Raw genomic sequence first — 15,868 nt, forward strand, 5'->3', positions numbered from 1 at the left:
TCTGGGAAGAGAACCACAGCCTAGAACAATGGTACAGAGTTACAAGAGGTGGAGACGGATGCTGCTTTAGGTAAGGTGGTGAGGGGCAGCTCTCTGAGTAGTTGATGTCTGAGCAGAGACCAGGGTGAATGAAACAAATTTGCCACATAATTACCTGGAAGAAAAATGTTTCAGGCAAGGAGAGAACAGCAAGTGCAAAGGTCCTCAGGTCAGAACTATCTTGGTGTGATTCAAGGAAGAGAAAATTGGCCAGTGTAGCTAAGAGAAGGAAATGAAAGGACACATATGGGGGAGAGGTCAGGAATCAAAGAGACAGAGAAGAGCCAGATCTAGAGACCATGTGAAGAAGTTTGGATTTTACTGTGAGTGTGATAAGAATTATGGGAGGGTTTTGAGCAAGGAAGTGCCATGATTTTACTTCTTTTCAAATTATCACCCAGACTGCTACATAGATAACAGACCTTGGTGGCACAGAGTGGAGCAGGGAGAAAGCCAGCACAGTCATCAAACTGAAAAGAGTGGGGGTTGGTCCTGCACAGTGATTCATAAACTGTGGCCCAGAGGTCAAATCCAGCCCTCAGTCTGTTTCTGTAAGTAAAGCTTTGTTGTCACACAACCACACCCATTCATTTGCATATTTTCTATGGCTGCTTTTGCTACACCGGCAGAGTTTAATGGTTGCAACAGAGCCTGTGTGGCCCACGGAGCTGAAGATATTGACTATCAGGCCCTGTACAGGAAAGTTTTGCCAGTCTCTGGTCTAGGGTGCTGACAGCAGCATGGCAGAGAGCGGTGGGCTCTGGACAGAGTTAAGATGTGGAGTTTACAGGGCAACGGCCAGATTACAGCCCAGGTTCTGGTACCCCAAGCCTGCTCTCTGACTGCTGAGCGATACAACCCCCCAGCTCCCCTTTGCCTATGAGGGCTAGCAGAGAACAGGAATGGAAGCCCCAAGCCCACTTCCGACAGCAGCCTCTGTGTGCTCTGGTGGCTGTCCAGGCCAAATGCCCAGAGTGACTAAGGGCTTTGCCTCTCTTCCTAGCATGCCGCTGCCTCCATGGCTACCCTTACTGAGGAGGCAGGGGCTGGCAGCCTCGGTCCCCTCGGAAGGGGGAACCTCAGAACGATCCCTCGGGCCCCTCGGAAGGGGGCACCTCAGAACCTTGCAAGATCCCTGTAGCGGAAGGTATTTTCTCCAAAGCCCCAGGAGGTCCCCTCTATCCTGTGCAACAAGCCAGAAGTGCCAGGAAATTAACAGCTTGGGAGCAGCCTTCAATGAATGACTGGTGGAGGGACAAATATGCCTTAGGAGTCCACACTGAATCCCAGGTTCCGCACTGGGACTGAGCTCCTGCTGCCCAAAGTGGTCACTTACTTGAAAACGCCCCTTTATTGATTGTCCTTTCTCCTTGTTCTCACCCATCTGCATCCCAAATAAATCTCTTGCTGAGTCTGCTCCTAGAGCCTCCCAATCTTGTAGGATCTTCACTCCTCTTCCAAACACAGGCTGCACCTTTCACCATAGCCACCTGGGTGATGATGGCTTTTCCTGGGCACAGGCAGAACCAGGGAAGAGAGGAAGAGATGGCTGCAGAGGTCCAGCTTCAAGAGTATGCATGTATTGCTACCCGTGGACCGTGGATGGGGGGGTCCCTTTATTTGCAGAATAAAGCTCCAACCCTATCCCACTGCAAAGATTTTGCAAATGTCCTCCTGGCCACATTTCTAGCCCCAAACATGTTACCCATTCGTGTCTTAAAACAATGACTCACCCTGTCTCTACTCATGAGCCTGCAGGTCAAGGACCCAGACTGGATGGGATCAGTCTGGGAAGCCTTCTAAGACATTCCCCATAGCATCTGTTGTTCCATCCTCTGTATTTCCTCAGCTCACACCCTACTACAGAGCCTACCATACTGGATTTTGTCAGAAATGTGGTTTAGCAGAAAGAGCATGGTCTGAGGCACAAGCAGGCCTGCGTTCAATCCTATCACTGCTGCTTACAAGCTGTGTAACCTTGGGGAAGTTACTTAACCTCGCTGAGCCTCTATGCCCTCATTTGTAAAATGGGGTGCTAACAGCACCTGTATCATAGAGTTATTGGTCGGATTAGTAAAATAGTACAGGCAGTGCCTGACACAAACTACCTGACCAGGCACTAAAGGTTTGCACAATTCTTCCCACTGGACCGTGAGCTTATCACACTACCTGGCAAGTAGTTGGGCTCAATAAACTATTAGACAAATGAACACAGGAATGAGTGAGCTCCTCCAGCCATGCCATATCTAAGCCAAATGTGTACAGGACTCAGACTAGAGATGTGAGCAAAACAGGCCAGGCGAGGACAGACGCCAGCTGTGGAACAGTTGACCCAGGTGTGCCCCAGCAAGAGCAGCCTCACGGAGCCCCTGCTGCCACCCCATCATGCAGGCTCTGTGTGACCAAACCTGGGACGATTTCAAGAGGTGTTTAAATACAGGAACAAAATGTTAAAAAAAGAGAGAAAGAAATGTAAGTAAAGCTCCTCTGCAACAGACTTCAATCCACGGGCTGCATTTGGTGACCTCAATCCTGTTTCAGAGGAGAGAGACCTTAAGATGAGTAAATTTAAGTTTCTACAGTACAGGTTCTCATTCCTTTACCCAGAACAAGGGAAACTAGAAAATGTATTTGGGCAATACGTCTTCATGATAACAGTAAACTATGATCATTGATAGAAATATAACCATTTTGTGCTAGTGTCCAATTTGTACTAGGATCCATACATATATTGGCTCCCTCTCATAAGGATCCAATTAGACATATTCACCCCCCATTGAACGGAGGTGGGAAACTGAGGCCCAGAGTGAACACATGATTTGCCTGAAGTCACACAGACAGCTGAGGCCAGGACAAACTCAGGTGTGTTTATATCCCAGATCCCTACTCTTGACCTTATCAAGCTGCCTTGGTAGGAAGTCACATCAGCATTTAAATCAGAACATCTGACTCTCAGCACCAGCATTAGATTTCTTCTGGACACAAATCTACATACTGATAAGGGGCTCTGAGCCTATGGCAGGTTGTTAAATGGAGTTGGAAGATGATTTAAAAATCACTACCAACAATAAATTTATGTTAGCAAATTTCCATTAGGACCACATCTGCCTAACTTTGGTTGAAGACATCTACATCCTTGGGCTAAGTTAAAACACCTTGAATTTGAAGACAGAAGGAGCCCAGAAACGGGGAGAGAATGAGTATGTTTACGAGCACTGGTCTGGAACAGGGAGGTTAAGGGGCCGGACTGTCAATTGAGCGAAACCTCAATTACAGAGTAATCTAATGTATACCCAGGCACATTACCACGACTCAATAAACAGCTCTTCAGAATTAAGTAATTCCAATTTGCTTTCATTTTGATCTGTGTGGCGCCATGAGAATTTGATATTACCTACATTCAAATTAGGCAGTGTCTTCTGAAGCCCCAATGCTCACAGTCCTGGAATAGAATATGAGCCCCAAGCCAGCCCATCAGAATGCCTATTTAGGGACAGAGGGACCCAGCCTGGACCCCCAGCGTTTGACCCAGTGCGAGCATCTGACATGGAGGCATCAGAGGGACCCTGTGACCTCCCAATACCAGTACGGCCCAAGTGCTAGAATCAGGCAGGGGGGCCCTGGAAGCAGGACCAGCGACTTCCCCTTTCCTCAACTTCCTGGCTCACTGGGGGCAGGTACGGGGAGGCTGACCTACCATGGAGCCGAGGACCCACATTTCCCAAAGCCCTCATGTTCGTCTCCACATGCATGTTTCTTCCCTCCCCTTCCTTCCACACACGACTGTATGGGAGAGAGCACCCATATTCACTTGGCAGAGGAAGCCTCCAGTGATTTCTGTAAGGCCACGTAGATAGCAATCAAATTGGCACCTGGGTCAGGTATCCTATCCCAACCCACCCATCCAGCCCTTCACCACCTTCACTTCCGCACCTGGGAAATCCCACCCACATCAGCAAGTTATTCATTTTATTTAACAAACACTATGGAGCAGTGGGCCAGGCACTGATTGAAGAACACCTGCACCCATTGTCCCCCTTAATGCCCAAGACACACACCCTCTGAGGGAGGTAACGCTGTGTCCTCACTGCCGGGTGAGCCAGCAGAAGCCGGGGGAAGTTGATGTTCAAGGTCATGGAGCTGGAATGTCACGGGGCCAGGATTCAAAACCAGGCATCCTGGCTCCAGAGTTCTTTCCTGTCCCTGCACTGGAATTAAAAGAAGGAAATCTGGGGGTAAAAAAGCTGCCCAGGGGTGGTTTTCTTCCTGTGACACCCCAGGGTCAGCCCTCTGCCCTCTGCCCACACCATCCATGTGATGTGCAAACCAGGAAGAGGAAATTCAATCCAGGGAAGAGCCTCATCCCCAAGGAGAGCATTTAGCCCTTGAGAATATTGTTGTTTTGTTTTGTTGTGTTTTGTTTTGTTTCTCAGACTTTCTCTCTTCCCTGGAAGAGAGAAGGAAGAAAATTTTGTTTTGTTTACAAGTGTAAATACTTTACAAGTGCAAAGTACTGAAGAACTTATGCTTCCCAGCTCAGCCCTGGCAAGGGCCTCTGAGGGGTAAGTGAACCCTTCTTCCTGAGACACATGCCCTCAAATGCTCCATTTGTGGCCTTCAGGTGGAGTCCTGGCCACACACTGCAGGTGACAGCCTTCCTCCGTCTGTTGCTGCTTCCGAGTGTCCCCTGCCTTTCATTTTCATGTTTGGCTTGGGCACACTAGCTCTTTAGGTATGTGTGGGGGGTGAGGGGGTAGAGGTTGGGGGGAGGGCAAGCAGGCACAGTGGGGAAGCCAAACCCATTTCTCCAGGAACCTGGAAGTTAGAACTCCATTCCAGAGAGGTGGGGCCCAGTGGAGGGGGCAGCATGAGCTAGAAGGGCAAGCTAGTGACAGGTCCAGGGACGCCTGTCATGAGTCTTGCCTGCTGTCTGGATCCTTTTCACACTAATCATGACATGATACCAGGCCCTCCGGGTATGGCGAAAATAGCGTGAGCCAGGCCCAGGCTGGACCCCAGCTCTGCCCGTCAGGACTGCTTGCTGTTTTTCGACCTGGCCTGTGTCTGTCCTCCTAGCCAGAAAATGAGTTAAAATAAAAACAAAGTGCATGCAGAGCCACAGTTAGGGCTAAATGAGGTCACATATGTGAAGGGACTTCTATATTCAAGGGGCCCAGCTTCTAGCTCACTGCCAGCTGAATGTAAAAAGGGGAAAAAATGCAATAGGGGAAAAAAATGGGCACAAAAAGTGATATCCCAGTAGAGGGTTCATCAAAGTATAATAAAAAGGGACCAGGTTGCAGGAAGTGCCAACCGGCCATTGGCCCCCGTGAAGGAGACCCCTAAGAGGCCACCCAGACCGTCGTCCCCAGGGAGCGGCCAGGGCTGTGGGTGAGAGGATTCGGAGCAGGGGCGGCTCCTGCATCACACCGGCAGGCCTGGGTGGGCACCGCTCCCTCGAGGCTGACGTCCAGCCTGGTACGCCAGCCTGCAGAGGATCCCTCTCTCCCGGCAAACCTGGCCACCTCCCATGGCAGGGCTGCTTCACCATGGAAATCACATCCTGACCCGAGGCCTCTAGATTGGGCTTCTCACACTTCTTCCTCCACAACTGGGGACATGAGGTGAGAATAAACCCAGCATTTCCTGGCTCCGTTTGTCTGGGTGTGAAAAGTTCAGGGTGCTACAGCGGACCCCGTAGTGGTTCACCCTACTCTCTCATTACCAACTTTGTGCCAGGTACATGCAAAGTGCTGGCCAGACAGTGGAGAGCGTGAGAAACACAGTCCCTTCTCTCACGGGGCTTCCATTCCAGTGCAGGAAGCCACCATCAAAGAGGCCTAATGAGCATTCCAGACGGGACAGCTTGGAAGTTACATATTCATTCAGGACCTAAAGAGGCCACTGCGTCACACAAATCAATCTTATGGCACCAGAAAGGGTAAAGATATGAGCCTAATGTGATCAAAATGATGGTTTCTTTTATATAGGAATGGCAATCAGTGTAAACTAATTGGAAGATTTTTTTTTTCTGTTAGCGGCTTTGTTCATGAGTGCTTCATCTGTTGACCTTCAGCTGAAGTGTTCATGGCATTATGGTGATGAAATGAATTCCTGCTGAGGCTGATAAGCCACTCATTCATCAATCATTCAACAAATATTTTAAGGTTGAGCCTTATGGAATGACTGACCGCACAGGTCAAAAAAAGTCCGACACAGCGATTTCATACAAGTTGGAGTGCTCAGTACTTGGGCCGGTCCCTCCGCTGAGCTTGGGGGACTTATTGGGAGCCATGAACCAAATAGAAGAGGCTCCTCTTTTCACAGAAAATGGAAAATCACCAAGTAAACAAATAAAGGGAAAATATAGTTTTGAAGCTGCTGAGTGCTAGTAAGAAAATGGACAAAATAATGTGACAGAAAGTGGCCACCAGAAGGGGGGCAGGGTAGTTCTTACGGAGAAGATGACATGATGATCCTCAAGCTCAGACCTAAGTAATAACAAATGGTCAGCCATGCAAATATACATCTTAGAGTCAACACAGCCCAGGAGAGAGAATTCCAGACTACAATCCCTACCTGGTCCAGGCCATGCTACCAGTTACATAGGGGCCAGCCAATCGAGGTCAAGGGTTTCACACCAACCCAAGCTTTGACCAAGGAAATCAACTCAAGAGCCTTCTGGGGAGCCGATGAATTTTTTCACCTTCAGACACACCAGGTATCATTCTACAGTTAGCGTAAGATGAATAGCTTCATTATTTCTTTCACTAAATTATGCTATATTAAAATTTAAATCGGTGAACATAACATTGGAAAATGAGTACATCCATACGCTGCTATTTTCCAGTGTAAACTGTCAAAACATTTTCTGTAAAAGCAATACTGCAACACAAAGAAAATCCCATAGAGATGCTCATATTCTTTGGCCCACCAACTCTACCCCTAGGGAATTTAACCAAGGAAACAATCTGGTTCAATAGAATAAAAATGTTCTCTTCAAAATAACTCCATGGAGGTGTTAATTGTTGCGCAAAGGAAAGATCAAACAAAAACAGAAACACCTGGAATTACCTACATGACTACAAACGGGGAGATTTTAAAACATAGGATGATTCACTTGATGAAATAGTATACAACCATTAAGAATGATAACAAAGACTGAACAGACTTTCAAAAATAATGGATATCCAGCTCCTTGAAAGAAACAGAAAGAGAAGCAATGTGCCTACTTTAATGGGAAGCCTGTGAATGATGCCTCCAGGTGAACAAGAACCAGAAGCCTGAGACATGAATGAAGGTCAGTGGGTGGGGGGATTATTTATTTCAAAAGTCCTTCCAAAATATTGCTATTGCATAGAGGTTTCAATTTTAAAAAGGTCCTCAATTGTACTTGCTGAACACTGCAATAGAAGGCCACCAAAAATAAGGACACTGGTTCATTCTAACTTTAAATGCAAAATAAAGTCAAATTTGGAGATGTCCTCTATGCTCCATATATCACAGGCTTTCACATACGGATTCTGTATGCAAGACTCAACTTTGAATGGCAATTCAGTCATATACTCTAAGGTAACCTCTCCCCTCTCTGGCGGGCGTGGTTGTGGGGGTTTGGAAATCATGTCTTATTCTACATTTTGGGAGAAGAAGCAGCAGGTGCCTCAGCTCCTCCCGCCCTCTCAAGGACGGAGCCCGGGGACCTGCACATGGGGGCAGGCACACGCCGGTGGCACTCACCTTTCACAATCAGCTCAGCATAGTTGGACACACCGGAGCCACCGTCGGAGCGGATCACACAGCGGTACTTGCTCACACTCCTCTGGGCAGTGTCGGCCACGCTGACCGTGGCCGAGAAGCGCCTGTGGTTGACCACGCGGGTGACCATGAGGGCAGTGTCCCTGCCATTCCATTGCTGCAGGACAGTGGAAGGGAGGGAGAGGAGATATCATATCATCATATGCTTCTGAGTGACCCCCAGCACAGAGGGTCCCCACAGAGGTCCACAACTTTCCATAATGAGGAGTTTCCATGGCTGGTTTTGGCAAGTGATTTGATTCAAGAATAAACTTTGCTAGTGAGCTGATTCAAGAAGGCAGATGACTGGTGGTAAGAAGAGAGGGCACAGGCCCCTTATAAACACCTTCTTGCTCAGCCTGCACTTGAGGTTGGCACTCAGCTCTTTAACCTTTCTCCCACTTTCCTTCATCTCATAAGCAGAACCCACAAAGTTCTCCCAAAGGCTGACTCTGGCAGGTTAGTGAAAATAGCCCATGGAGTGATAAGAATCAGCACACAGCTGGTGCCCTGGTATCCCACTCACAGGCTCTTGAGCCCCCTGTGCCCACAGGGCCCAATCTGTCCCATGGGTAGAGTATGAATGGAGCTTTTCAATACCTCGTGCCTCTTTGGCACCTGCTCTTTCTTCTGTCTGCAACCTCCTGTCTCCCTGGGAGTGTCCCTCTGCCTTAAAAACCCAGGTTTACCTCATCACCATCTCTAGTAAGTTCCTCTGTCAACCACTTTCTGGAAGCTACTCACTCTCTAATATAGGTGCAGACTTGCTATGCATTTTTGCCTGCAAATGTTTCCCACTGTAGACTGAGCCCCCTGAGGGCAAGACTTTGCTCTCTGCATCCCCAGCACCATGCTGGGAAGATTCTGACGTGGTAAACATTTCTAGAATCGAGGCGAATACAAAGTATTATTGTCTCTATCTACCAACCTGAAATTTAGGTGTGATATTTTGCGTTTGAATAAGACCCTTTCATGATGTGGAAGCAAGTTATGAAAACTGTTAAAGCACATGCATAAGGTTGCAGTTTGAGCGAATATTTATTAACTACCTATTATGTGCCAGGTCCTGCATCTCCTTCCTCACAGCCTTGAGTTGTGCATTATTGCTATTCTTTTTAGCAGAATTCAAATGTCAGCAAGGCTAAATAACTACGTAGAGCAATAAAGTGCTTTATCCAAGTTTTCCAACTTCAAGCCAAGCGTTCTTTTCACTAAGACCTTATCCTCACTGCCGACCTTAATTTTTTTTTTTTTACAAAAGTAAAATTGAGTGTTTTAATTGTAGGGTCAGATTACAGGAAACCTTGTGATTTATAAGTTTCTCCATGCTCCAAGTCTTCCAAGACGCACAAAGTAAACAGCCCTGCCACGGGCACCACCTATTTATCCACATCACCTCCCATGGCCCCCTTGGTGATATGGCAGGATTGGGACACAGTTGGGGACACAGCCACCATGCTCAGCTGTACCAACCAAATGGGGTAGGATGGCGAGGGTGGGCCCAGGGGCGGGGGAAGTGAGCAGGAAGCTAAGAAACACAGAGTGGCCCCAGCCTCCATCGGATTTGCTTCAGGCTGGATGACGGCTCTCTTCTCATTTCACTTTCTGGCATTCTCTAGATTTTCTGTCTCAAACATATATTGCTTTTCTACTTGAAAATAGTAAAATGAAGGGTATTTTTAAAAAGCCACAGCAGTCCGAGATGCAGCCATAACCCTCTCCCATTCCAGAAACCACACAGCATGACCAGACAAGACCCAATTCAGGGACATGGAAGGCAGGCGAGGGACATGAGAGCTGAGACAGTTAAAGCCATGCCTCCAATCCTGACCCGTTTGGGCGAGAGAACCAACGTGATCTGCCTATGAGAACTGGCCAGACACCCAGCACGATTCCCTTTCCCAAAACAGAGCAGCAAAGAAGTAGAGACAACTCTGGCAAATGCCAGGACTGCGTCCTGGTTTGAGGAGGAGCTGGCTAAATGTATGCAAAGACCTGGGAAAAGATGGGTCACCAAAAGGGGCCCATTTTCCTGGTAGCTGAGCAGGGCCCTTCAGGGCTGCCATGCTAGATGTAGACACGGGAGTCAGGCGACTGTGGGTGGGTGTTTTCTAACCTGACTTATTCACGACATCATAAACACTTTTCTCTTCTCTTTTTTAAGCTAATAGGGACTAAGCACTATTATGGACTAAGTGTTTTACATTCCTTCTCATTAATTCCTCATGAAAATCCATAAGGTGACACACTAATCGTCTTCATTGTATATATGAGGAAGCTAAAACTCGGAGAAAGGATTTGCCTGCACAGCTTAGATGTGGCAGAGCTGGGATTTGAACACAGGGCATTGAGACTCTGTCCTGAAAACATCATGTGTGTTTCGCTGATGTGGCTCTAACGAAGCCCCCACCACTCACCTCCTTGGAACATATTCCCCAATGAGGGAAAGTGTAGGTAGTGGCTGAGACCACCTATTTGCTACCAATTTCTTAGTGGAGGCCAAAAAAGTAAAGCAAACATAAGCAAGTGGAGGGAGGCATGTCCTGCAGGAAGTGGGCAGGGATAAGTAAAACTTCCTGTGTTCCAGCCACCAGACAGGCCTGAGACACAGGACTTCTGCTCAGACATCTGATGCTTCGAACGGCCAAGAAGCTTGGGGAGCAAAAGAGGAGAGACACAGAGCAATGCCAGTGTGTGAGCTTCAGCAAACGTAAGTCTTGTAAAAGGTGAGTACATAAGGAAAAGTACAAAGGAAGAAAATAAGCCTTAAGGAGTCAAGGGGAGAACAGGAGACACATGACGCCACCTGCAGAATCAAAATGGCACTAGAAGTGAGCGAGAAAACAGACTCAACACCGCAGGAATCCGTGGCCTGGAGGACAAGCCTGAAAAAATAACCCAGAGAGCAAAGCAAGCAAAGATAAGGAATTGGAGAGAGAGAGAACTGATGAAGAAAACAAAGGCCAGACAACTGTCTACCAGATAACTGGTGCTCCCAGGGAGGAGAGATGAACGAATGGAATACACATCACAGCCCAGGATATATTAGGTCGCTTTCCTGGAGTAAAATAGGAGCTAAATCTTCTGATTGAAATGACCCACCATCGACTTGATTAAATGTATGAAAACCATAATACCTAAGGTACACGTTCATAAAAATAGTGAACATTAAGGAAAAAAAAGCATATAAAAATCCAGGCAGAAGAAAGTAATGTGCCAATAAATAAGTTAACCAATCAGGTATAAAAACTCTTGATCTGCAATTGTTTCTAAATCCAAGGCAGCCTCCCCTGGAGGTGGCTGGTCCCCCAGGGATCACAGGGGAGCTCCCCAGGATGCTACAGGTATCTGAATGCTCATGAGAGGGCAAGGATGGAGACGGGGGAAGCCAGGAGAGGGGCTGATCACGAAACAAATATAAGCGAAGTGTCCAGTTTGTGCAAGCTTGAGCAGGTGATTTCACTTCTCAGCTGTGGTTTCCTCATACATACAGTGGATTGGATACTGGTGGTCACTTCATGGAGTTACTGGGATGAATAAATGAGAAGGCAGGTAAAACACTTAGCACATGGAGGCATATTCTGGTGTTACCAGAGCTCTCCAAATTGACCATGAAATTAGCCAAGAAAAGTAAACAGGATACTGACCCCACCCCTCAAAAGATGTTCTCATCCTAACCTCTGGAACCTGTGACTATGTCACCTTACATGGCAAAAGGGAGTCTGAAGATGTGAGTAAGTTAAGGATCTTGGGATGGGGAAGTTATCCTGAATTATCCAGGTGTGCTCAGCATAATCACAAGGGGCTTTTTACATGTCAAGGAGGGAGGCAGGGAGGTCACAGTCAGAAAAGGAGATGTGGGGACAGAGGCAGAGGTCAGAGTGACATGATTGATAGCTGAAGACAGGGGAAGGAGCCATGGCGAAGGAATGAGGCAGCCTCCAGAAGCAGGCCAAAGTAAGGGAATGGATTCTCCCTTCTTCTTCAAAGGGAACGCAGCCCAGACCACCCCTTGATTTTAGCCCAATAAGACCCATTTCTCATTTCTGATCTCTACAACTGTAAAGTAATAAATTTGTTTTGTTTTAAGCCACTAAGTTTGCATTTGTTACATCAGCAATAAGAAACTAACACAAAGAACAAAGGGCTGCTTAAATGCAAAACATTCATTTTTCACATTTACCTTGAAGTCTGATGTCACATCTAGTATTATTTACTTTTCTTCTTAATGAGGTCCGATGCCAGCAGAACCAGGGAGGATTAAGTGCATCCCCACGAACGTTTCACATTTTTCTGTTTAGCTCCTAAACTACCAGGCTTTCTCCCATCGAAGGATAGAAAATTGCAGGTTGTCTGATACAATCTCTGGAAAATAGGCCTTTTGATAATCACACTTGTCATATTGGGAGCAGGCAACAGCAGGACAGGAACGAGCAGGAGGGCCCAGAGCCATGACAGGAAATAGCACTGTAATGGGCCATGGGCAAGGAGAAATGGAGGTCAAGTTCAGAGAGACGAGCCCAGATGGAAGGGCAAGCAAGTGCTGAAGGTCAAGGCAGATGAGCAGTAACCCAGGAACCCAGAAACAGACCAGGAAGGATTCTAGAAGACCAGGGATGGTGACGGGCACAGATGACAGAATGCTATGGCAACACAGAAACGGTATTTAAGTGGAGTGAACGTGTAAGATGCACCGTTCCCAGCAACATCCCTACCCCGACAGTGGCAGAAGAGAAAATGCAAGGGAAGAAGACAAGGGGAGGTGTCATTACATAGGAATGGGCTCAGAATTCCAGGCCCATGGGCAGCTGAGCATGCTTGAGTGGGCACAGGTAGGAAGAGAGCAGGAAGACTGAGTGGACCACAGCCCAGGGAGAAGGTGGGAGAGTAAATCTTCCCAACCCATCATCAGGTGTCCTGTAAATGCACAGGGATGCAAATGCTAGTATTCTGGGAAAGAAATAGGACAGTGAAAGGAAGTCAAATCCTGGGAAAAGCCAAAGAAAACAAGACACCAATAATGCAAATGGAAGCCTGGGGAAGATTCTGCCAGACCTTTAGGCCCATGTCAATACTCTGGCTTGTTGGAAATTTCTTTTGGCTCCTGTACTGTCTTTCAAACATAAGCATATCCTTCCTCTGAAATAGCAGCACACACTTGCTGTCCCACTGTGGCCAGTCTTTCAGACCTCTGTCTGTTGTTCTAAAGTGGAATTCTCTTCCAACTCCTCTGAGTCTTGAGCCAACTAGATAAATCTTCTAGTGTCATCAATGGGGCTCCTCAGAGAAGGGTCTGGGACATGGTCATTTCCTGAGTGAGCTCAGGAGAAAGGGGATAAATGACAAGCAAGAATGTGGTCAAAACTGGGGCCTAGCTTCAGCCTGACTCTACAGGACCTCTGAAGCATGAATGCACCAGACTGGACCCCACCTTGAGGCAAGCAGCCAGCATGTGTAGCCCGTGTAGGTCAGTCATTGGTTGTGGCCTGCCGTGGAGGGGGGTTGTGGGGTAAGGAGGAAACTGTTCCCATTGGCCAAGGGTAGTTCTCTGGGAAAGGGGGAGCTGTGAGCCTTTAGCAGCCAATAGGCACAGTGCCTTCAGGCTGGGCATGCTGACCCATAAGGGACACTACCAAGGACATGAGAGCATCCATTTTGCCCTGCACTGTCCTTTTCTGCCTCCTCCTATAGCACATTACATGTAGGATCTCCTGAAATTCCATGAGCTGCTGCCTTGAGGTTTTCCAGTAGTCTGCTACTGAATCTATGCTTTGAAAAAGTGAAGGGGTGGGGACTGACCTCTGCAGAACACTGCAGCATGGGATAGCCGTGCCGCAGCCCTGGGCTGGCACCCTGCTTCCTTGGAAAAGCCCGAGTCCCTCCCATGAATAGGAGCTCCATAACTGAGTGAGTTTGAAAAATAGCTTGTTCAACTTAATGGCATTTGAACATTTATTAAGTCAAAGTCACATTAACATTTTTGAGTGTTTAAGTCTCTGTGTTACACACTCGGGTAACTGGCTGACACGAAAGAAGTCACTTAATCCTTTTAAAATGTCTATGAAAGTGCTTCTCGAAGGGTGATTCCTGAACCAGTGGCATCTGGCATCACTGGGGAACTTGTGAGAAGTCCAGATTTTAAAGAGGATTCCAGGGCTGGTAGCCACACAGAGATGTTGCGTACTGGTGTTGGTCATCGGGAGTTTTCCCACCTTCCCTGAGTCTATTCTTAATCACACTGGAAGTGTCCTCATTATTTAACACAACATAAAATGAGAGTGTGTGGAGTGTGGAAGTTATATTTTCTGCCCAGAGGAATTTTACAGGCTGGGTTAAGCTCCCAATAAAATAGCAAAAAGGTAAAACAGAAACATAAGTTGAGTACTGAAATAGTGTGCTTCATGGGGGAAAACAGGGTCAGCATGGAACAAGCTATGCTCTTAGAATGATCCAGAACACTGTGATGTAGTGTGGTCCCCAGACCCACTGCATTAGCATCCCCCAGAAGTTGTTAGAAATGCAAATCTTCTGGTCCCACCCCAGACTTAATAAATCAGGCACTTTAGGGGTGAGGCCAGGCCACTGTTTAACAAACCTTCCAGGTGATTCTAGTGCATGATAAAACAGGAGATAAGTCCTATTAATGGTTCTATTTTACAAATGAGAAAACCAAGGCAGAGGGAGGTCCAGCAACATGCCTTCAACTAATACTTCTCAAATAACACACATACAAATCATGAGAGAATCTCATTAAAAACACAGATTCTGATTCATTAAGTCTGTGGTGGGGCCTGGAATCCTGCATTTCTAGCAAGCTCCCAGGTATTGCCAATGCTGCTGGTGCAGGAACCAGGTAAGGAGCAGCAAAGCCTTGCATGACTTTGCTGGGAGACCAAGTTAGGATCTGCACCCAGGTGATCTGATTCCAGAGTCTAAGCCCTGAATCACCGAGCCCAGCTGCCACCCAGTATATGACACTGCACGGTTACACTATGACACTCAGACAGGGCGTACAGTGTGCAGTGTTCCAGAAACTTAATTGCTTGTTCAAACATCAAATGCCATCTTACAGAAAGGACTGCTCCACAGAAAATAGTTTGGGAAATGCTGTGAGAGAAGCACCAATGTCTAGCTTTCTAGAAGCCTTAGGGGTCCCTAAGCCAGAAATACCTATACAAGGAGAGGCAAGGTATCTTCTTACATTCTGAGCTAATAGACTCTCTGAATATATGATTAAGAGATGGCATATATGCAATATGCACTTAGGTTTGGGTGAGGTTTCCTTAACCTAACTCCATCAATCTAAAGCAGTGTTTCTGAAACATTAGAAACATTAGGTGCTGGCCACTTCTTGAAGTTGAGCAATTGGTCGCTGCACCAAGGATGCCCAGCCACAGGCCAGGGGTATGGCACCCAAATCCGACCCATGTTCTGCTGGCAAAGCAACAAGTCCTGGCTTCAGGTTGAGTCTGCCTGGAGGAAAGTTAGTCGTTCTCCTTGCCAAGGACCCCTGTCTGCTGGCAGAGCTATATGTCCATGTGGCTGCTTCTGCCCAAGGGTGAACCTTTTTCCAATTTATCCATCCAGGAGGCACACATGTTCTAAACTGAACGAAGGCATTTTATAGGCCAATCAGCAGTCCTGCTATATAATCCCATTCTATACTCACCTCTCTCATCATGACAATGGTTCCCATTGGAAGTCTCATTTTTCTTTCTCCTCTTTCATTTGCATGTCTCTCTCTTTTAAAACAACTCGAATTCCACTTTCCCTTAGCTCGGTTTGTTTTATGTGGGATAAGTCAGCTTGGTTTGAGAGCACACCCTCTTTGCAAGAGTGGGGGCTGCAAACACCCACGAGTTAATATTCCTGACACTAGCACACATACATCCTTCCAGCCCCAGGCAACACCCCTCTCACTTCCTACCTAGTGAGAAACAAGAGATGCGCCTGATGCCACGGAGGGCATGCCACTTTCATATTCATCAAGGCAGCTCTAAGGGCCTCACCATTTTGCAATTCCCCACTCTCTCTG

At 47.3% G+C, this 15,868-nt stretch overlaps 1 protein-coding gene across 16 annotated transcripts in view; it reads right to left on the bottom strand.

Annotated features, from left to right (window-relative positions):
• The window catches only part of PTPRT (protein tyrosine phosphatase receptor type T), a 1,028,419-nt gene that overhangs the window by 639,831 nt on the left and 372,720 nt on the right, over positions 1–15,868 (bottom strand). For all 16 annotated transcript variants that reach the window (XM_036902260.2, XM_036902256.2, XM_036902251.2 and 13 more), the window contains exon 6: positions 7,777–7,951. In XM_036902260.2, the coding sequence (XP_036758155.2) occupies positions 7,777–7,951 (175 nt within the window). The remainder of the gene's footprint in view (positions 1–7,776; positions 7,952–15,868) is intronic.

The sequence above is a fragment of the Manis pentadactyla genome, chromosome 5 (genome assembly GCF_030020395.1).
Source record: "Manis pentadactyla isolate mManPen7 chromosome 5, mManPen7.hap1, whole genome shotgun sequence".
In the NCBI taxonomy this organism is placed as follows: domain Eukaryota; kingdom Metazoa; phylum Chordata; class Mammalia; order Pholidota; family Manidae; genus Manis; species Manis pentadactyla.